Here is a 23,476-nt window from a genome sequence, read left to right as displayed (position 1 = left end):
CACTTGGATTTGTGTAAAAAACATATAACAAAAACACTATTACGGTACGTTTCATTATCTTTGCTTGAAACCCAGATTTCTCATGTTGAAGGATCAACACTTCAAGACCAGAAGTACATGACCTAAATAGTGCTGCTCACTCACTCTCACACACACACAGACGCACACACACCGACACACACACACACACACATATCTGTGCAGAAAGATAGGTGTGATAGGCGAAAAATGACTTGGTTAACGTGAGCGGGGAGGTTTCTGTAATAGGCTATTCCATATTCCATTACCCAGCCGCTCTCTGAACTGCAGTCAATCAGAAGCCCATTCTCATCTGATGGAGAGAGAGAGAGAGAAACTGGGCCAGTCATGGCCAAACTGGCTCGTCCTCAACAAATCAGCCTGAAGTGTCTCGCTGTAAAAATGGATTATTACTGTGGAGCTGAAAATATTGTTCCTGCTCTGGTTAGCATGGGTAGCTAGCGCTCTATGTGCAACTGTAGTCTACAAAACTACAAAAATCACAATTATTATGTATCATACTGTGTTGAAACAAACATTTTTGACTGCCTGTGTGTGTGTGTGTGTGTGTGTGTGTGTGTGTTGCTCTATTGCTCTCCACTCCACTACTCCCCTGGTTCCTCCGCTTTCCTCCGTCCCATGAAATGATTTTGTAAATTCAGGAGGCCCCGAGGCCACGGCAGCTCCAGGACGCTTTCAGCGCTGGATAATTGCTTCCGTTCTGAGGTAATTCATCGCTTGCATATGCCAACTAATACATCAGTGACAAAACGACAAAACCCACTCTGCCTTCACGCCACCCCTCAGGAGTCCGTCTCTCTCCGAACGAGGGAGAGAAAACCTGCAGATGACAAACGAGCACATTTGGGCCTTTATGAATGAATTATGTGCGCGGAATACCTGCAGCGGCCGCAGCTGTCAGCCGACATCCACGCTAATCTCAGGACAAAATATTACCGGTTTTGATATTAAAAGGAGGTGGGGGACAGATCAAGGCAAAAATTAATAGAGCAATCAGCTATTAGAATATAACGTCAGATTGTGCTTTTGCTGAGCGTTTGTGCATTTGTCAAAAACGTGTCATTTTTTTCCCTCTGTGCGCACACACACCCAACACACGCACACACACACACACACACACACACACTTTAATACCCCCCTTTTCAGCAATGAGATTAGGATTATTGTGACAAGACAAAAGTTCCATTTGTTATTCCAACAGCCGTGTCAGCACCCCCACTCTTCGTCATGAATACCTCCATACACGCCCAGTACAGCCACTCTGCATAAAGCTCTTGTTAGAGGCTGGATTTACCTTCCTCTGAGAAATGGGAGCTGGGAAGAGTGTGAAATATGAACACAAACACGGCAGAATATTTACATTGTGTTTGTGCACAGCTTTGGTTGGCCTGCTGTAAAATTCTGCACCACGGAAAAAAATATTCACACAAAAGTTCATGCACCACGGTAAATTCCAAGAGGTGTGTGGTGACCAATCTTGTTTAACCATGGTAAACAACCCAAAGGATTAATTTTATATCCAAATGTTTTATGTCTAAATGTTTTTTAGCCCATTTTCTGCCCAATTTACACGGCCAATTACTCAGCCCACTTATAAGGACTCCCCATATCACTAGTGATGCCCCAACACACAACGCATAAAATCTATGCATCTATCACATGCAAAGGCTTCTTAAAAATAATAATAAATTTTATTGCAACAATGTGCATAAACTCTTCTGAGTATACTCTTAGCATATATTCTTAGCATGTTACATAAAATTACATCTTTCCTTTTGGCCCCTGACATAATGTATTTGCATAATGACTCATAATGTGTCCCTCGACCCCTCACTCACCATCAGTGTGGAGTCTTGCTTGCCTACCAGAGCTACCTTCCCTTGGGTATTGTGTTAGATTTTATGTAATGGTTGACCGATTGGCCGCAATGTTATAGGCCATTAGAGCAAGTTACTATTTTCTTAACTATAAAGTATAAAACTATAAAGACTTTATGAGGACTGCAGTGCAGTAACTTCTGCAGAAGCATCTTTTTTTTACCAGTATTTTGCTGTTAATTTACAATAAAGTTCTGAACAGTGGCCAGCTATAATTTTTAAAACCTTTAAAAGCTCTATTTTTTCTGCCTTTTGGTTTGTTTATCTCCTCCATGTGTTCTGCTGTGTGTTCTTTTCTGTGTCTTCACTCCTGTCTAGTGTCTTCACCAGTGTTTAATCTGTAGCTCCGCCTGCTCGTTACCTTCCCCAGGTGTTCCTTGTTTCCTTTCCAGCCTTGTGTGTGTGTATTTATAGCCCTGTGTTTTCTGTTTCCTTTGTCGGTTCTTGTACATGTTTACGTCAGGTCAGGTCGTGTATGTTTGCTATGTGTACCCAGAGTTTTTGTTTTTGGTCCATTGTTTGTTTGCTTTGTTTTTTTTTATTGTAATAACATACTCGCATTTGCGTCCACTCTCTGTGTCCTCTCCTTGCTGCATCCTGACATAAAAATGACATATGGTTGTTATGATTACTGCTCTTATTAATATGCTGTAGTTTTTCTCCACAGTGAATTGCTGTAATTTTACACTCCTTTATTGGTGCCTTTTTTTTTTGCTGTGAATTTACTATAAAAATTTCAAGAAACTTTTAACAGTGTATACAGCTTCCACATATATGCTTATATATTTTTTCTCTATATGCCCGTATATTCCATATATGACAATCTCATATATGTACATACTGGTATATTACATTTGCATAAGAACATAGCTGATGGATTGCATTTTTACAAAATTACAAAACCTGAATATACTGTAAAATGATTTATACCACAATAAACCTCTCTGCTCTGGGCCAGTCTTTGAGACAGACTATCTGCAGGAGATATAATAGAAGTTTATTATTTTATCTCAGATTGAGTTCAGCTGTCTGAATGAACCCCGAATTCATTCTGCTCTCCTATTATTTTCAGAAAGATTCTCCTAAACCAGGACACGGGTCTATAGAGAAATATGACAGAGGTCAGGGAACAGATGCAGGGAAATAGACTGTGCAGGAAAGATGTGTCTTTCCTCTGGGAAAAGTTTTTTTTCATGTTCATGTCATTCTGGACAGCAGGACGTTCACATGTAATAGAGGACACAGTCTCATCTGGGGCAGTTCATGTAAACCTGATTGACTGCTGTTGTTTTTTTTTGTTTTTTTTTTTCAGAAGAAAGGAAAGAGAGAAGAGATGTCAGGATTCATTCAGTGGCACGCGCTGATCTGATAAATGCCGTGGTGAACCATTTGACTATTTGAACTTGGTATATTGGGTAAAGTGTTGGGTTTTGGTGCACCCTGCTGGTCCGACATAATAACACATCTGCTTACACTGTGTGTCAAAATATGTTCCATTAAAGACTAATAAATGTGATAATAAAAGTGTTAAATAAATGTGACACACCAGCAGAACATCCTAATTAGTCCAAATTGTAAAAGAAATCTGTCAGTGTTGTAAAGCTGTGGAATAGTGAAGAATTAGGAATGTGTAGTTAGCTCTATAAATGTAAAATAACATTTAATTAGGGTGGTAGGGTGATAAAGAAATATGTAACTGATAAATGAGCTCTATATATGTTGTTAAATTTTGGATGATTAATGATTTTTCTTTTCTTTTTTTGTTGTTTTTTTTTGTGTCACTACATTTTTTAACAAAATATTTTTATTACATTCAATAAAAAAGTAAAGTTGCCTTTTTGTGTGACAGCAATGATACACTGATCAAGCATAACATTATGACCACATTCTTATTCCTACACCACCTATTAATTTTTTTCAGTTACTGGGCAAAGAGGACACTTTGTATTTCTAAAATTACAGACTGTAGTCCTTCTCTTTCTGTTCTGTAATGATCAGTACCACCACAGCAACAACACAAAACAGCTATTGTTTGGTTGGTGGGGTCATTCTCAGCAGGTGGAGCATAATAATATATAGGTTCAACTTGGGCCACCAAATCGGCTGACCTGTCAAGGACTGAAGTTCATATATATTTGCATATATTAGAGCATATATATATATATATATATATATATATATATATATATATATATATATATATATGTATATATATATATATATATATATATCATAATACTGGCTACTATATGATGTTAAATAAACTGAAATGCAGCACAGTTAATAACATACTTTACATTGTAAGAGTGGTGTAACTAATAATAATGGAACATTACTTAACAAAACTTTACTTAAATGATCTACATCATTTTGGATAAGAAGGGAAATTATTTAGAAGTAAAAGTACTATCAAAATACAAAATAATAAAAGTATATGACCATATGGAATAGAAATATATGTAAAATGTAAAAATGTACAGTAATAAAATTGTGTACTAGTGTTGCTCATCTAATCCCATTTGGTAAGCTGTTGTGTTTTTATAGTTCATAACGTTTTGCTAGCTGTTCTGTATTCCTATAGCAGGGGAATTCTACCATCTAGTGGTTGTTTTTGAAAACATTGGCAACTAATGATAGTCAGATCAATTTTAAGAATTTCTTTTATTCCTGTTCAGACTTCTCATGATGAGTTGTTCCATATGAATCTATGAAAAAAAATAATATATTTGAGTGCATATAGGCATGAAAATAACAAAATCACCCATAAGGGGATCTGGTGCTTAATGATTATCTCTTTGTCCTGAGGGTACTTAAGTTCACACTTGACATTGAGTGAAGATTTAGACATTCCTCAGATGGTTTATGTCTGGTTTACAAACTCATCTTCTTTGCTCCTCTTTTATCTGGTCCCCCAGGCTACTGCAGCTGAGTACCCAATAATTCCATCAGTCAAAACTCGGGGCTAAACGCCTGTTTTGTCAGTCATGGTTTGAGTGAGAAGGCTGGGTGTATTGAGTTTTATCAGTTAAGTGAGACGTAGTGGGTGTAGAGGTTTAGAGTGTGAGATTTCACATACTGTGAGGTTTTTAATTTAGTTGTGTGCTTTTTTGCTCTTTCTCGGCTGTGTATTGTTAATACTTATATTCAACTGCTAAATTATGCTAAATGAGGGGTCTGATATTTGCTTTGCTGGCCTTCACAATACATTTATCTGTGTTTATATTTAATATGTATGTAACAATTTAGTGTATTGCAGCTGACATCTAACAGAGAATGTTAAAAGAACATTTAGCAACATTTTGAAAAGTTTCCAGAAAGATTATCCTCTAATGTTCCAGAATCGTTCTGAAAACATAATAAAGTGACATAATAATGGTTTACATTAAAACAATTTTTAGAACATTTCTCACATATGGTTTCCAGCTAGATTATTACTAACATTGTATAAAAGTTAAAAGTACAATTTCCAAAACTTAAAGCCAAAAATTGTACAAATGACATTGCAGTGATATTACCATATTTTTTAAAGTATAAAGAACATCCAGAAAACTTGACAGATTGAATTTTCTAAACATTTTCAGTGCAACTTGCAACTTTAACCCAAAATCTACTTATCTAGGTATTAATTGAGTTTTATATATATTTTTTTATTAAGAAAATGTAAAAAAAAAAAAACTGCTTTAATCTCTGGTCTCAGTCTGGAGCCCAGCCTTAATATATACAGTACATTTATTCATATCTTCATTTTTTTTTTTGCATACTAATTTTTATTTTCGACGTTGAGATTTAATAGTCCAGTGAAATATGAAAGGACTAAGAGTGTGAGGCTTTGTTTGTCTCTGACAGGCCTTTCCTTCTGAGAGCATTAAATGCCAAACACCTTCACACATGACCATGGTGACCTCTGACCTCTAACACGCTCCATTTAGCACTTTAAATTGATTTCTGACTGCACTGCATCTGATGTGATGAAGATCTTAAGGCTGATGCTGAAAAGTGATGTGGATACATGGATACAGCTTGCTTCTAGGAAGCTAATATAAAGTACGTAATTGATAAGTACACTGTTATAAACTGATATTACATTATGTTATATTATGATAAGACATTTCTAACAGTAGACCATTAGAGCTAGTTACCATTTTTATTAATGCAAAGTGTGATTTAATGCTTTTTTTTATGTAAATTTTTTTAAACACATATTTTCTCACAATATGGGGTGAACTCTATCCAAATAAAAAAGTGAGTGCAAATTGTTTAACATTTTAGCACAACAGTTGTCTGGCCATTTTAGAATAAAGATAATAATAGTACATTATACAGTATAATTTTTTTAAGAAACTATAAAATAACCATAAATGCAGGTAAATGCTGCCAGTTAATTCGTGTTTAGCCATTTTACAGGACAATTTTGACAGTGTAGGTGTTTATTTTTATTATTATTATAATTTTATTTTTTATTTTTAAATTTCTCCCAAATTAACAGGCCACTTTTCCCACCCATTCAGCTGCTATCCAGCTGTATATCGCCCCCATCATTAGTGATGCCTCAACACAAGGAGGCACCTTGTAGGGAGAGAGAGCGCCATCTACCCACCCAGAGAGAGCAGGGCCAATTGTGCTCTCTCAGGACTCCAGCAGCTGATGGAGAGCTGCAGGGTTGAGATTTGAACCAGCAATCTCCCAATCATAGTGGCAGCACTTTAGAGTCCTCAGTATAGGTGTTTATTAACCAGAAATCAATGAAACAGTTTACCAATATGAACAGTAATTTATCTGTATTATACTGACCTCACTGACCTAGCCAGTGAATATGCACTGTCGTCTAATTCCCAGGTGGCAAAAGTTGGCTTTATGCCATGAGATAAAGTGTTGTTAAAAGTCAAACTATGCTGGTCAATTGTTACCTGGACAAGCTGGAAAAATTGGGGAATTTGGAAATAGATGAGGCAGTATGGACAAAGCAGTGTTTTTTAAATTTACTGTGAATTTTATGTGATTGCAGACAGTATAAACGCAAGATATTTCATATTATTCTGGTCAATTTCATTTCCATACTTTCTTGCATTTACTATTGGGGACAGGTTAGGACTGTAGGCAGGGCACTGCAGTATCTGTACCCTCTTCTTCGTTAGCCATGCCTTTAAAACATGTGCAGCAGGTTGTTTTTTTGTCTTGCCAAAAAAAAAAAAACGGACTTCCTTGAAAAATAGGTCTTCCTGAAGGGAGTATATGTTTCTATAAGCTCTCAATGTACAGTATATTTAAGCATTATTGCTGCCATCATAGTGAAGGCTACTGACACAAACTCATACAATGACAGACACTGGATTTCAGACTTGTTGCTGATAACAATCTGGTTGGTCCTTTTTTTAAATCTTTGGTTAAGAACTAATCCTGTGTTGGTCCATCCCACACTTGTCTGAGTGAAGTAAAAGCGTGAGAAATGATGCGATCATGTGTTTAAAATGAAATAATATTCCCACTCTCAGATGTTCTTCAGAAGATCACTAGCAGCACAATGAGTTCACGCTGAGAAAAAAGGAACATACACATATACAAGTGCTGTACATCACATATTGACAGTTTATGTGCTTACATAAGTCTGCATGCTGTAGGTTTTGTCAATGGATCCATTCTGGAATGATTACATCCATCTGCAGGCCTGTTTCTTCTGTCAGCTTCTGGGATTTATGTTTCCATTCCAAACTCAACGCTCAAGCAAATCAAAGCATATCCACGTACATGAAAGTGCTGTTGTATTCTCGGATCATGCAGCTGAAGTGAGTGGGTCAGGGGGTAGTAATCTGTTTTTATTGGGCTGTTCATCATATTCGTCCATGCTGAAGTGTTACCTGGAAACATACAGATCACTATAAGTGTGCTGGAGGAAAGCAGGTCAGAACATCACCAGAAGAAGCTGAGTCATGTCAGACATTCCTTATTCATGCCTTACCTTTACATTCCATCGCTATTTACAGTTACATTCAAGAAAACCTGGGGGTGGACGTTAAGCTAATATCTACAGTTGCAAGAAAAATTAAGAAAACACTGTAATTATTTGGATTTCTGAACTGTTACACACCTGTACTTTTTAGTGCAATTAAATCAACATCTGCACCAAGTCCAAACAAATTCTGGTAGGATTACTAAGCGATATAAATTTGATCCCACCCTGTTAAAACTAATTTTAGGGAGGCAGTTGCAAGCCACCAACCTTGTCATCAAAACTTGCTTATTGAAGTACACAAGCTGTAATGCTTCGCAGATAGCAATGAACTTTGAAGCATGAAGCACATGGAGTAGATGCTATTCAGACACTTTAGCATTGCAAATATGCCTGGTCTCATAGTTTTACTTCTCCTAGTTAATTATCTGTGTTTTGGTGTGCACTTGCCATTCTCTTTAAGAGCCATGTGTGCTCTGATTTGGTGAATTGCTATTTTAAGGGCGCAGCTACTTCTCAGTAGAGAAAAATGACCAACGCATTCAGACTATGAAGGTGCGCGAGCAGCTGATTTAAGTAATGTAACAAATGACCTATATTTTGTATAGATAGAGTAATGTAATCTTTATTTTATATTCTGTTTACTGTTGATATAGAATACGCCAGCTCCTCCATGCATGCTCATTGGTTCATACTTGATGCATTGCGAAAGCCTCAGCCTTTTGCATGGCTTAAATTGAAAGCGACGCACGTCAGTCAATCACCATGCTGTGCACCCGATATTACAAAGTCATGGGAGTCTTTGCTATAAACTGTACACCTCAAATTTGAGCTAAACTGCTGTGCAGAGGTAGTTTAATCTGGTTTGTTACCCAGATATTTTTTACAGGTTTAGCTCAATGCCATCTCAAATAAACTTTAGGTGTGAAAACCCCAAAAGAGCGTTACTTTAACTGTGTCTTATTTTATTTGATCACACTTAAAATGATGTGATTTAAGCTCACAAGGAGTTTTTTTTTTTTTTCCAAAATGCAGAATTTGCTCTGCATGCATCCACAAGAGCAGTAATGGAAACTCATTCCTGAGGTATCTCCATCACTCTATGTTACAGAGCCAAATGCTGAGGGGCTTTATGCCCCTGTAGCTGACACCTGGCACTGGGTATGATGATCTAAGGCTCGAGTGCAGCTGCTCTAGAGTTCCATGCTATTGGCAGTGCTCTTCTATAAAGAATTTGTGAGCTGTGTGTGTGAGCAGGGTTGAGTGTCTGAGTCAGCAGTTAGTGCGCTATAGTTGAATTCACTAGATTCACATGTAAAAGGGTTGTATATACACTATTCTGGGCATGTGTCTAAAACATGTTTCAGTTGTTACATTCTGAGTAACGCAACACATTGATTTATTGGATTCTTATGCTAACATCACAACAGTACTCTGAACAATTTGCCTTTAAATTGTTTAATCAGGGATTCTTGAGAGAAGGGACACAATGGGTTTTTTAATTTCTAAAAATAAATTTAAGATTTTTTTAAAATATATTTATATATTATAGTTGTCCCAGCTGCTTGTGGCCTCAACAATAAAGTTAGATTAAACTTTGATGTCTTAATAAAATCACATAAACCTTGAATTTTATCGACCATGGTGTTGACACTCTATGGTTGTGACATAGCTGGTTTTGTAAAAGAAGATAATTAAGGAAACATAGGAGAAATATTTACTTACCAGAGCAGTGGCCTCACGGCATGTCCACCAAACAGGAAGTGAAAAAGTGGTTAGAATGTGATTTGGCCAACATAATGCCTGTTTTTTTTTTGCATTTTTAGAAAATCTTATGGTGTCGACAGAAACTCCGGACACGATTTTAATCATGTAAACAGCTCATAAATATATTTTTTAAAATGTAAATTTCTATAAAGTTTGAATAATTACTTAAAATATATGATCACAGTAGCTATTGTGTTTGTTTTATTTTACTTTAAACAAGTATTTAAGTATTGTAAAGTCATGAAACTTGCTTTCGGACAAGGGTATTTTTAGGTTCAGGCAGCACACTAGGTGATGTAAAATAAAATATATTTGTAAAAAAAACATTAATTCACATTTTGTGGTATAAATAAGTTCTTGTTTTAGTGTTGAATCTAATTATTTTACATTTTTTAAACACATTTTAAGAATTACAATGAGTTTGATCTATCGGACATCTTTTGTCCCTCATCTCAAGAATCCCTGTAATATGTTACCCAAAAATAAACCCAGCTTTATTTTCTTTTTTAGCCTTAAAAAAAAATAAAAAATTAAATCATACTTAATAAGACTGCTCATTTGCTCAAGTGAGGCTGCTTCAGCATTGCAGTCCTGTCCATAACAGGAACTGCTTTACATTCACATTCAATGCTTCTTCAGCATCCATGGGACATGTCAAAAAATCATAAGACATAATACTAGTATGAAAGAAGCTCAAATACTACACCTAATACACTAATGCTTCAATAAATAAGCCAAATCTACTAAGTAAAATGGGTATCTGAATACGTTTGGGCATGTGTTTTGAATATAAGCTTTAAAAACAGGTCTGTAATATGTTCACTAATTGATTGCTAATTGAATAATGTGATGCATGAACATTCACAACAAGACATTTAATCACTACAAAGAAAAAAATCCAACAAATTAAAATCTAAACCAAAAAATTGTAGAAGAAAAAATTACATGCTGGTTTAGTAGACAGTTGTGATGTGATGCTGAGTTACAATTACAGTAAGAGGAGGAGTTTAGCTTGTGTGAGGAGCTGTGTGTTAACCTGTAACAGACTCTATTTCTCTCATTCTCTTACTCTTACTCTTTATCTCTGTCTCTCTCTCTCTCGCTCAGTCTTGCTTTATAACACTCACACACACATACCTACATACACACACACTCACTCCCAGAGCTTGGAGTCACCTCCATATTCCTCACATCTTATATCTGTTGCCTTTTTTTTCTCTTGTGCAAGATGTTCACTGCAGAGCAGAGAGGGTTTTATAGTGTCTGATCCTGAATCAGATTTACTGGGATTCGGCTAAAAGATCATCCATTCAGGACAGCAGCACAGCAGGTGAGTAGAGTTAATGTAGAGGATTGATTTATAATTTTGTTCTTATCAATTAATACACTATAATCTATTAGCTGGTTTATTTTTTGTTTATTTTAAGATTCATTTGAAACTAGCTAGCAAATTTGCCAGTATTGAATCAACACAGTTATACTCTAAGCCTGGATAAATTGAATTTGCTTAGATTCAGTCTTTTGCCTGCATTTTCACTGAAAATATTTTACTTTGATCTTGAGTTAATTACACACAAAAATAGATATGGATTTAGTTTTCCTTTTTATTTAATTTACCTGAAATATAGATTCAAAATACTCATGGAAAATTAAATGGAGAAAGAAAAGGCTATAGAGTGAGCAGCACTCAAAGAGTTAGCAGCTTAGAAAATGTTGCTTGCTCTTACAGCCTACAACATAGAAGCCAAGCAGTTGTAAAATATGATTAAGAAATGTACCTAGGGTAGCCTGGGGGGGATTCACCACACAATGATTATGAGTGTCAAAAGCATCATTGTGACAAAAGCCGATATAAAAGAAGTGGCCAATGGCATAACAGACAAAACTCAAAAAGTTATTATAAGTTGATTCAACTTAAAGATCTCTGTTTGAATACAGTATGCGGCCAAAACACTTGTAGTTGTTGGTGTTGAGATTCTGGTTTTGGTTTTGGGTATCTGTCAGATACTATGCTCATTTACTCATACTCACAATTCTAAGTAGGTGTCAGTATCAAAAAGGTATAAAAATACATATACTTGTTCTCGGTTGGAAAAAAATGGTATTTATCTCTACTTCAAACTAATTGTGGGTTTACAGTGTGTTGATTTGCATTAGTATTAGTACATTAAGTCATCCTGTCTATTTCTTAATTGTAATCTTTATGAGACTGAAGGTAAGACAAAAATAAAAGTTTCAGAATTCAGTTTTGGCTTGTGATATATATATATATATATATATATATATATATATATATATATATATATATATATATATATATATATATATATATATATATAACATTAAGTGTTATTAGTGTAGTGTTTTTTTTAAATGAAGGATAATTGTTATGATATTAGGTTATGTTTATGATTCGGTACCACTTTAAAATAAGACTACCTTTATAAAGGGTTTATGAATGGTTTATAAAGGAGATTATTAATGGTTATTAATTATGCTGCAAATACTTTACAACTCATTAATAAGCAGTTAATAAATAAATAACAACATAGATAGAAATGACAACAGTGAGTTTAAAAAATGGCAAAGTAGTGATTCCACACTCATTTCGGTACCACTTTAAAATGAGATTATAGATTATAAACTAGAAAAGGTAAAGTTCGTGAACGAACTTTAAGTTGGCTTGGAAAAGAACGCTAATAACGTTAAAAAGTTAAAATGGTTGCTAAGCTTTTTCCGTCTGAAGAGTGTGAAGAGTCATTGACATGCTGTTAACTTTTGGCTAAATGCTAAATGCTAAAAACGCTGAAATCTAAAAACATTTGGTTAAACGCTGAAATCTAAAAACATTTGGTTAAACGCTGAAATCTAAAAACGTTTGATTAAACGCTGAAATCTAAAAACGTTTGGTTAAACGCTGAAATCTAAAAACATTTAGTTAAACGCTGAAATCTAAAAACGTTTGATTAAACGCTGAAATCTAAAAACGTTTGGTTAAACGCTGAAATCTAAAAACGTTTGATTAAACACTGAAATCTAAAAACTCTTGTTTAAATGCTGAAATCGTAAAACTTTTGGTTAAACTTTTGATTGCTAATGTGTTGCTAGGCAGTTGCTATCATTTCTGAAAAGGTTGCTAAGCTGTTGCTAGGCAGTTGCTAATGTTTTCCAGGTGGTTGTTAAGCTATTGCTAACTGGTTGCTAGGCAATTGCTAACATATACCAGGTAGTTGCTAAGGTGTTGCTAGGTGGTTGCTAGGGTGTTGCTAGGTTGTTGCTAAGGTGTTGCTATGGTATCTGGGGTGGTTGCTAAGGTGTTTCTAGGTGGTTGCTAGGTGGTTGCTAAGGTGTTGCTATGGTATCCGGGGTGGTTGCTAAGATGTTGCTAGGTGGTTGCTAAGGTGTTGCTATGCGGTTGCTAAGGTGTTGCTATGGTATCTGGGGTGGTTTCTACGGTGTTGCTAGGCAGTTGCTAACGTTTTCCAGGTGGTTGCTAAGGTGTTGCTAAGTGGTTGCTAGGCAGTTGCTAACGTTTTCCAGGTGGTTGCTAAGGTGTTGCTAAGTGGTTGCTAGGCAGTTGCTATCGTTTCTAAAGTGGTTGCTTGGCAGTTGCTAATGTTTTCCATGTGGTTGCTAAGTGGTTGCTAGGCAGTTGCTATCATTTCTAAAGTGGTTGCTAAGTGGTTGCTAGGCAGTTGCTAACGTTTTCCTAGTGGTTGTTAAGGTGTTGCTAAGTGGTTGCTAGGCAGTTGCTATCATTTCTAAAGCGGTTGCTAGGCAGTTGCTAACGTTTTCCATGTGGTTGCTAAGTGGTTGCTAGGCAGTTGCTATCATTTCTAAAGTGGTTGCTAAGTGGTTGCGAGGCAGTTGCTAACGTTTTCCAAGTGGTTGCTAGGCAGTTGCTAAGTGGTTGCTAGGCAGTTGCTAACATTTTCCAGGTGGTTGCTAAGTGGTTGCTAGGTAGTTGCTAACATATTCCAGGTGGTTGCTAGGCAGCTGCTAAGTGGTTGCTAGGCAGTTGCTAACGTTTTCCAGGTGGTTGCTAAGTGGTTGCTAGGCAGTTGCTAACGTTTTCCAGGTGGTTGCTAGGCAGTTGCTAAGTGGTTGCTAGGCAGTTGCTTACGTTTTCCAAGTGGTTGCTAGGCAGTTGCTAAGTGGTTGCTATGCAGTTGCTAACGTTTTCCAGGTGGTTGCTAAGTGGTTGCTAGGCAGTTGCTAACGTTTTCCAGGTGGTTGCTAGGCAGTTGCTAAGTGGTTGCTAGGCAGTTGCTAACGTTTTCCAGGTGGTTGCTCAGTGGTTGCTAGGCAGTTGCTAACGTTTTCCAGGTGGTTGCTAAGTGGTTGCTAGGCAGTTGCTAACATATTCCAGGTGGTTGCTAGGCAGTTGCTAAGTGGTTGCTAGGCAGTTGCTAACGTTTTCCAAGTGGTTGCTAGGCAGTTGCTAAGTGGTTGCTAGGCAGTTGCTAACGTTTTCCAGGTGGTTGCTAGGCAGTTGCTAACGTTTTCCAGGTGGTTGCTAGGCAGTTGCTAAGTGGTTGCTAGGCAGTTGCTAACGTTTTCCAAGTGGTTGCTAGGCAGTTGCTAAGTGGTTGCTAGGCAGTTGCTAACGTTTTCCAGGTGGTTGCTAAGGTGTTGCTAAGTGGTTGCTAGGCAGTTGCTAACATTTTCCAGGTGGTTGCTAAGGTGGTTGCTAAGCAGTTATTAGGTGGTTGCTAAGCCCTGGCTGGGGTGCCGGGGTGTCCAAACTTTTGACTGATAGCTGCTCCATACAGCAGCTCCTCCATACACTCACAGTACTGGAGGAGCAGGGGAGAGAAGGGGTTCCGTGCGCAGAGCTGCTCGTGTGTGAGATGGAACTCTGGGCCCCCCATTCATTTCAATGGGAAAACTTCGTACGACATTTGTACGAAAACCGTACGACGTATCGTCGAAACGTTAAAATTTTCGGAAAGAACGCGGTAAGGTCTATAGACCGTCCGATTTTTGTATTTGTATGTCAAAAATTGTGGCGGTTACGGACGTTTAAAATTTCGCCCCATTCATTCCTATGGGAAAAAAATGCGTACGTTTACGAAGTTTTTACGAAAACCGTACGATGTATCGCTTAAAAAAGCACAAGCAACCTATTCGGGTATAGGTCCTACGATACTGCAAAGTTTCGTGGTTCTACGTCAAAAGCCCTAGGAGGAGATAGTGATTAAATTTTGCGAATAGAATAATAATAATAAGAACTAGAAAAGGTAAAGTTCGTGAACGAACTTTAAGTTGGCTTGGAAAAGAACGCTAATAACGTTAAAAAGTTAAAATGGTTGCTAAACGCTAAATGCCAAAAACACGGAAATCTAAAAACGTTTGGTTAAACGTTGAAATCTAAAAATGTTTGGTTAAACGCTGAAAACTAAAAATGTTTGGTTAAACCCTGAAATCTAAAAACATTTGGATAAATGCTAAAATCTTGAAAGTGGTTGCTAGGCAGTTGCTAACGTCTTACAGGTGGTTGCTAAGCTGTTGCTAAGCAGTTGCTAGTTATTTGCTAATGTATTACACATGGTTGCTAAGTGGTTGCAAGGCGGTTGCTAAACAGTTGCTTACGTTTTCCTAGTGGTTGCTAAGGTGTTGCTAAGTGGTTGCTAGGCAGTTGCTATCGTTTCTAATGTGGTTGCTAAGCTGTTGCTAGGCTGTTTCTAACGTTTTCCTGGTGGTTGCTAAGGTGTTGCTAACTGGTTGCTAGGCAGTTGCTATAATTTCTAAAGTGGTTGCTAAGTGGTTGCTAGGCCGTTGCTAATGTTTTCCAGGTGGTTGCTAAGGTGTTGCTAAGTGGTTGCTAGGCAGTTGCTATCGTTTCTAATGTGGTTGCTAAGCTGTTGCTAGGCTGTTTCTAACGTTTTCCTGGTGGTTGCTAAGGTGTTGCTAACTGGTTGCTAGGCAGTTGCTATAATTTCTAAAGTGGTTGCTAAGTGGTTGCTAGGCCGTTGCTAACGTTTTCCAGGTCGTTGCTAAGGTGTTGCTAAGTGGTTGCTAGGCAGTTGCTAACGTTTTCCAGGTGGTTGCTAAGGTGTTGCTAACTGGTTGCTAGGCAGTTGCTATAATTTCTAAAGTGGTTGCTTAGTGGTTGCTAGGCAGTTGCTAACGTTTTCCTAGTGGTTGCTAAGGTGTTGCTAAGTGGTTGCTAGGCGGTTGCTATCGTTTCTAAAGTGGTTGCTAAGCTGTTGCTAGGCTGTTTGTAACGTTTTCCTGGTGGTTGCTAAGGTGTTGCTAACTGGTTGCTAGGCAGTTGCTATAATTTCTAAAGTGGTTGCTAAGTGGTTGCTAGGCAGTTGCTAACGTTTTCCAGGTGGTTGCTAAGGTGTTGCTAAGTGGTTGCTAGGTGGTTGCTAAGGTGTTGCTATGGTATCCGGGGTGGTTGCTAAGATGTTGCTAGGTGGTTGCTAAGGTGTTTCTATGGTATCTGGGGTGGTTGCTAAGGTGTTTCTAAGTGGTTGCTAGGTGGTTGCTAAGGTGTTGCTATGGTATCCGGGGTGGTTGCTAAGATGTTGCTAGGTGGTTGCTAAGGTGTTTCTATGGTATCTGGGGTGGTTGCTAAGGTGTTTCTAGGTGGTTGCTAGGTGGTTGCTAAGGTGTTGCTATGGTATCCGGGGTGGTTGCTAAGATGTTGCTAGGTGGTTGCTAAGGTGTTGCTATGGTATCTGGGGTGGTTGCTAAGGTGTTTCTAGGTGGTTGCTAGGTGGTTGCTAAGGTGTTGCTATGGTATCCGGGGTGGTTGCTAAGATGTTGCTAGGTGGTTGCTAAGGTGTTGATATGCGGTTGCTAAGGTGTTGCTATGGTATCTGGGGTGGTTGCTACGGTGTTGCTAGGTGGTTGCTAAGGTGTTGCTATGGTATCCGGGGTGGTTGCTAAGGTGTTGCTAGGTGGTTGCTAGGTGGTTGCTAAGGTGTTGCTAGGTGGTTGCTAAGGTGTTGCTATGGTATCTGGGGTGGTTGCTAAGGTGTTGCTAGGTGGTTGCTAGGTGGTTGCTAAGGTATTGCTAGGTGGTTGCTAAGGTGTTGCTATGGTATCTGGGGTGGTTGCTAAGGTGTTGCTAGGTGGTTGTTAGGCAGTTGCTATCATTTCTAAAGTGGTTGCTAAGTGGTTGCTAGGCAGTTGCTAACGTTTTCCTAATGTTTGCTAAGGTGTTGGTAAGTGGTTGCTAGGCTGTTGCTATCATTTCTAAAGTGGTTGCTAGGCAGTTGCTATCGTTTCTAAGGTGGTTGCTAAGTGGTTGCTAACGTTTTCCTAGTGGTTGTTAAGGTGTTGCTAAGTGGTTGCTAGGCTGTTGCTATCATTTCTAAAGTGGTTGCTAGGCAGTTGCTATCGTTTCTAAGGTGGTTGCTAAGTGTTTGCTAACGTTTTCCTAGTGGTTGTTAAGGTGTTGCTAAGTGGTTGCTAGGCAGTTGCTAACGTTTTCCAGGTGTTTGCTAAGTGGTTGCTAACTGGTTGCTAGGCAGTTGCTATAATTTCTAAAATGGTTGCTAAGTTGTTGCTAAGTGGTTGCTAGGCAGTTGCTAATGTTTTCCAGGTGGTTGCTAAGGTGTTGCTAAGTGGTTGCTAGGCAGTTGCTAACGTTTTCCAGGTGGTTGCTAAGCAGTTAATAGGTGGTTGCAAAGCCCTGGCTGGGGTGCCGGGGTGTCCAAACTTTTGACTGATAGCTGCTCCATACAGCAGCTCCTCCATACACTCACAGTACTGGAGGAGCAGGGGAGAGAAGGGGTTCCGTGCGCAGAGCTGCTCGTGTGTGAGATGGAACTCTGAGCCCCCCATTCATTTCTATGGGAAAACTTCGTACGACATTTGTACGAAAACCGTACGTCGTATCACTTCGCAACCTGCTATTAATTTAAAGATCTCGATAAGATCTATAAGCTCGCCGAATTTGGTGCTCGTATCTCAAAAATTGTGGCAGTTACGGACGTTTAAAATTTGGCCCCATTCATTCCTATGGGAAAAAAATGCGTACGTTTACGAAGTTTTTACGAAAACCGTACGATATATCGCTTCAAAAAGCACAAGCAACCTGAACCGCTATAGGTCCTACGATACTGTAAAATTTCGTGGTTCTACGTCAAAAGCTGTAGGAGGAGTAGCGTACAACAAAAAAAGCGCGGAATAATAATAATAATAATAAGAAGATTACGAAGAACAATAAGTTGGCTTTTCCAAGCCAACTTAATAAGATTACGAAGAACAATAAGTTGGCTTTTCCAAGCCAACTTAACTAGATTATTAAGTATTATTGATTAGGTTGTAAATGCCTTAAAATCATTGATAAGCAGTTACAACACATCAATTAAAAATACAACAGTGATCCGTTGTTTGCTTAGTCATTTAATTTATAGTAAAGAGTTAAACATACTTACAAATATAATAATGTGACAGCTTTAATGCTTTTTAAGTATTTGCAGCCTAATTAATAACCATTAATAATCTCCTTTATAAACGGTTCATAAACCCTTTATAAGGGTAGTCTTATTTTAAAGTGGTACCTATGATTCTTTCTTCTTCTTGATGTATTTATTACATACTATTGTGTATGCGTGCGTGTTTGTGTGTGTGTGTGTGTGTGTGTGTGTGTGTAGGTGAAATGCTGCTCTGTGTGCACTGGCTGCTGTTGCTGTGTGTGCTGCCCTGTATTTGGGCTCAGCAGGATTATGATGAAGACTATGATCATGAAGAAGAAGGAGAAACAAGAAACAACAAAAACAGAGGCAAAAACAAACTCCTAACATCCAGCATAGTGCCAAAGAGCAACGGACAACGTAAGAAATTCACTTCACTTCCAGACCATGCTCAAGAGCCAACTGCTGAACTCCTGTATTCATTTATTCATGCTGCGTCCACAAGCTGTGCATTTTATAGCAACTGTTGTTAAATCAGATAAGCTTCATAAAAATCCTTTTCAACCTAATCAGAAACATTTATCATTTAAAATGTGGATATTTATAGTGCTTTATTAACAACACAGTTCAGATAGAGATTACACAGCTGCTATTTTAAAGACATAAAGATACACTGTAAACCCATAAGTTGTTTGAACTCAAATGATTCAAGCCTGTTTTATATAAAATTGGATATTTCTAAATGGGCACATATACTGTACTACTAAAAATGAGATCTTTGAGTTGAACCAACTTATAATAACTGAGTTTAGTATGTTTACATTAACAGCTTCTTTTCTATTGGCTTCTGTCAGAATCTGTTTGCATACTGGGTGTGTCCATCAGTTTCTGACTAACACTCACCATCAGTTTATTTATTGTAACAGAACAAGGTGTAGCTTACAAATAATGAATAAATGGTACTTTAAATGTACATGATTTAAATGTGTCCAAAATAAATAAAAAATCTGCTCAAAAGATGTCCTAATCTAAATGGGGTTTAAGGGATCAACTGACAGCAGCATCTTTAATACTAACATGCCAGAATCTTACATGCTATTACTTGTCATTGTAAATCCAACAACAAAAAAAAGGCAGCAACAAACCCTTAATCCAGATCATACGTGTTAATGCTTTGTCCAGTTAAATACAATGATCACCAGTGGATTACGGGGTGTGGAGGGTTCTGATTAATCTGTGGAATTTTTAGCATGTAGAATTCAGGGGAAATGGCCAGAAGAGTTGATCTTATCTTCATGGCTTCTTGTACCTCCTGCTCTTCAGGGCTTATGAGGGTTTTATTCATGGTTCTGTGTCCTGGGGCTAGTTTCCTCGCTGCCATGTGCTTGCTCTGTCAAAAAAATTTGATTTATCGAAGCCTGTAGTTGATTTAAGCTATGCTGTATTATATGATACTGTAGCCTGGATATTGGAGAGCATTTAAAGGTCACTGCCTTGGCCCAGAGGTTTTAAACTGCGTTTATGTTCATCCAGCTGATTTATCATCTTTAATGGTTGCACATGACGTGATTTAAGCTGTAGTAAATCATAAATTTTACATATATTGTTCTTTCTTATTTCATCTGCCTTTAGCGCCGGTGGATGAAGACTGCAAGGTGGAGCTGGCGTTTTTGGTGGACAGTTCAGAGAGCGCCAAAGACCACCACAATCAGGAGAAACAGTTTGTGACTGATGTGATCGAACGTGCCCAGAATATTCGGCTCCAGACCGGCCGTGGCTTGGCATTTAGGTCTGCCGTCCTCCAGTATAGCAGTCATGTGATTCAAGAGCAGACCTTCAACCAGTGGAGGGGTATATCCAACTTCAAAGCCAACATTGCGCCAATGACCTACATCGGGCAAGGAACCTACTTAACATATGCCATCACCAACCTCACCCAACTCTACCTGAAAGAGTCAGGCCCAAGTAGCGTGAAGGTGGCCATTGTGCTGTACGATGGCCAGTCGCATCCTAAAAACCCTGACATGTTCTCTGCTGTAGCCGATGCTAAGAACCAAGGTGTTCGCTTTTTTGCCATTGGAATCACACCTGCAGCCAATGAACCCCCTAAAAAGGACCAGCTGGGGATTCTGGACAGTTCACCATCACGTGATGTGCACAACCTCCAGGACAAAGGAATCGTGGAAAAGGTCATCAAAGAGCTGGTGAGTTTCAAACCCAGTCAGTTAAGCGAGTGTTAATTTTTTAATGCTATTTCATATTCAGTACAATAAAACTTAACAAAGGGACAAACTGAGTCTAATATTAAGCAACCTAATTCTATACCTTGTTATTTGATCAGATCAATCCAATGATTCAACATCGATGTGTGTGAAGCAATAAAATGAGTCCCAACAGTTTTTGCACAGAACTTTAGAACCCTAGAACATAGCATGTCTGTGGTCTATCTCTGATGAAGTATAATATCTTGAAGACTCTCTCATAAGTAATTCTGGCTTCTCTAAGCAGTCTCTCTCTCGCTCTATCAGTAAATTGAGACACAATTTAACAAATTCAAGGAGTCAATAAAAATCTGCATGGGTTGCTGTGTTATTAAGGTGCCAGAAACTAATCTTTGGCACTTTTCTTGGAGCCAATGAGCTCATTTTTTATTGTACTCTAAGTGTGATGTGAAAGACTGAAAACTGAAAACTGATTAGAGCAGCCAGAGCATCTGTACAAATCCAATCTGGCTTTCCAGATTATCAAAACTCAATCTAAAAAAAAGAATAATCTTAAAATACTCAAATTCTAAACATGTACTGTTAAGTAGGATTTTTAGACAGACCAAACCCACATGTTATTTTGGAATGCTGCTGTGTTCTCTACCCAAGCTCTGTGCAAAACTGGAATGTATTTTTCATGCCCCCATACTGGAATTCCTCGGATGATCCTGGACTTTTGCCCTGGGATAAAAGTATTAACACAATATGTTCTATGTTTTCATGTGTGTTTTTCATTTGTCAACTCAGTTCTATTCTAGAGTTGTATTCTATTGAGGTACACTACATAGACATACATTCAATTTATGTTTTATGTCTAAAATCAAGGATATCAAAAAGAGTTTATCCTGCTTTTGTTGGAGGAACTGTCTCTACTGTCCTAGCAAGGTCTTCAACTACATTTTAACAAAGCAATTCTGTGAAAAATTGATTTTATTCAGTGATAAAAGCATTAGTGTGATCAGGATGTTGGCTAATTTCCACCCTGCCTCATCCCTAACTCATCCGCACTTCATTCATGGTTATCTAGGGAGTCATACTCTATTAAACATGTTGTTAGTTGCTAGTGAGCATTTGCACATTTGTGTTAGCAGTCGGTGGAGGCTAAAGTAGCTAAATACATTAATTAGATGGGGTGTTCACAATCATTTGGATATATATTGAATATAACTGAACCTAGCCTCTGTAGCTTAACTGATGTTTACCTCAGAGTTCATTGTGCACATATACAGCCACTGAATTCCATAGGGTGTTCTAGAATTTTACAGATCTGAGGTGACGGCCATAAACGCTAAAGAACAGCTGTCCTGTAGCCACTGCTATAAATTATGCTATACCACATGTGGCACAAAACTGTTTGATTACGACAGTACCGATTCAAGTACAGAAGAAGTTTAGCCTTTGTAGCATGTCTCAAAGGTTGACCCTACCCTGGTCCATTTGTAAGGATTTACAGAAGCACCACAGGGAGGATGTTGGAAATGTTGTTAGCACAGCTGCTGGAATTTCTGCTCTGTTATGTCATAAGGAAACCATCATAGGACGTAAGAGCTCGTTCACATTTTAATGTTGTTTTCTTGCTTTGAACTGAAATATTATTGCTGCCTGAAAATGCTTGAGTTATTGGGGAGACAAAGGAGGTACATCAGGAGGACCAGATGTGTTTGGCTTTGGAAAGGGGAGGTTTATGGAGAAATTAATGGTGGAATATTTTATAAATAATGCTTACTTTAAAAAAAATAGCACTAATCCAAGCAAAGCATAGCACGTCATAACACATCAGGTTCCTTGCTGAAGAATTGTTACTATAACACTAAATATTTTATCATTTTTAGTGGATTAATGGGATTTTATCACAAATAAGCACAATAATCTTTGGCACAACTTCAACTTGAAGCAATTTAAATTTTTTTGTTAGCATCAAGCTAACAGTGTTTTATGTGGCTGTTCACATACTGATTCGGAATCTCAGAGCTTCTTACTCCCAACATAATGCATTATAAGCTTAAAAAACTAAAGAAATTCTAAACGTATTACACATATTAATAGTTAATAAAACATATTAATAATTCATGTGTTAAAAGCTGCATTTATAGTTACTATACACACTAAGAAAAGTAAGTACAGATTTGTACTTAAAAGAGTACAAAGCCTGTCGCTGGGGCTGTACCTTATATTGAGGTACAAAAAAGTACCTTTCAGTGAAAGTCCTTTTTTGTACCCATGGTTTTTGTGCCAGTAAAGATTATAAAGATTATAAACATTATCATCAACTAAATATGGCTTAAAAACATGATGATCCAAAAATGTCTGGCTTTCAAATAAAAAATGTGCAATTTAAATATATACTGTTTATTAGTGCAGTGATGCAGAATACTGAATGTAACTTTTGGCTGCAGGTTAAATGGTACAAATATGTACTTATTGCTGTTAGAAATTGCTTTGTACTTCAGAGAAAACAAATCTGACCCTGTAAAGACCAATATTGTACCTTTGAGGGTACAATTATTAAGAATGTACCTTTGAGTACAAAAAAGTACTCTTATCGTACCTCTGTTTTTTAGAGTGTATGGGTGTAAAAAGCAAACTTGTACAGCTCAGATAATGTACAGTTTGTATGACACAAACTGTTTTAAATCTAGATTGTAAAATTTATAAAAGGTTTTGTACACTACAAAATAATCATATTGTGGCAATTATAGATTATTTGCAAGCATTACAATTTTTTTTCTTTTTCAATAACAATACTTCATGTAATTGTATTGTATTGTATGTAATATTTAAATAATTTCAGGCAGAAAATAAACCAATCTGGAATGTGGAGTTTTCTCCTGCCCTTACAAGTAACAGCTGTCAAATGAGATGGATGTGTGCATCTGCTTGTGACTAAAAGAAAAGCCTATTCCTGCTGACATAATTTCCTTTTTTTTCCCTCTTGTTCTTCATTACACACATTCATCAGTTGTGTTGTCTGTTTCCAGTACATTGTGTTGTATTATAATTATAACATGGTATATTTGAGATTCTGATTTTGACTATAGTAGAGGTTTTATTACTATCTTATTTAGTAAAAGCAGTAAATCTTCCTGTAGAAAGCAGTGGCAGCTTCCCAAGGGCTCGCTGTTGTTTGAAGAGAGTTATATTGGCTGTAGGATTAAACATGCTTTGTTGTGGGTAGTTGTGACCTGTATGTTGGACAGAAAAGCACACAGA

The 23,476-nt window shown here is 37.6% G+C and overlaps 1 protein-coding gene across 1 annotated transcript in view; it reads left to right on the top strand.

Annotated features, from left to right (window-relative positions):
• Nucleotides 1-10,706: 10,706 nt before the first annotated feature.
• The window catches only part of col28a2b (collagen, type XXVIII, alpha 2b), a 36,980-nt gene continuing 24,210 nt past the window's right edge, over nt 10,707-23,476 (top strand). The window contains exons 1-3 of the mRNA XM_007244151.4: nt 10,707-10,960; nt 18,243-18,422; nt 19,635-20,206. Coding sequence (XP_007244213.3) covers nt 18,248-18,422; nt 19,635-20,206 — 747 coding nt within the window. The 5' untranslated portion in view covers nt 10,707-10,960; nt 18,243-18,247. The remainder of the gene's footprint in view (nt 10,961-18,242; nt 18,423-19,634; nt 20,207-23,476) is intronic.

Source organism: Astyanax mexicanus, chromosome 5 (genome assembly GCF_023375975.1).
Source record: "Astyanax mexicanus isolate ESR-SI-001 chromosome 5, AstMex3_surface, whole genome shotgun sequence".
Lineage (NCBI taxonomy): Eukaryota > Metazoa > Chordata > Actinopteri > Characiformes > Acestrorhamphidae > Astyanax > Astyanax mexicanus.
The sequence above is the reverse complement of the archived record's forward strand: the minus strand, read 5'-3'. Positions and strand labels throughout refer to the sequence as shown.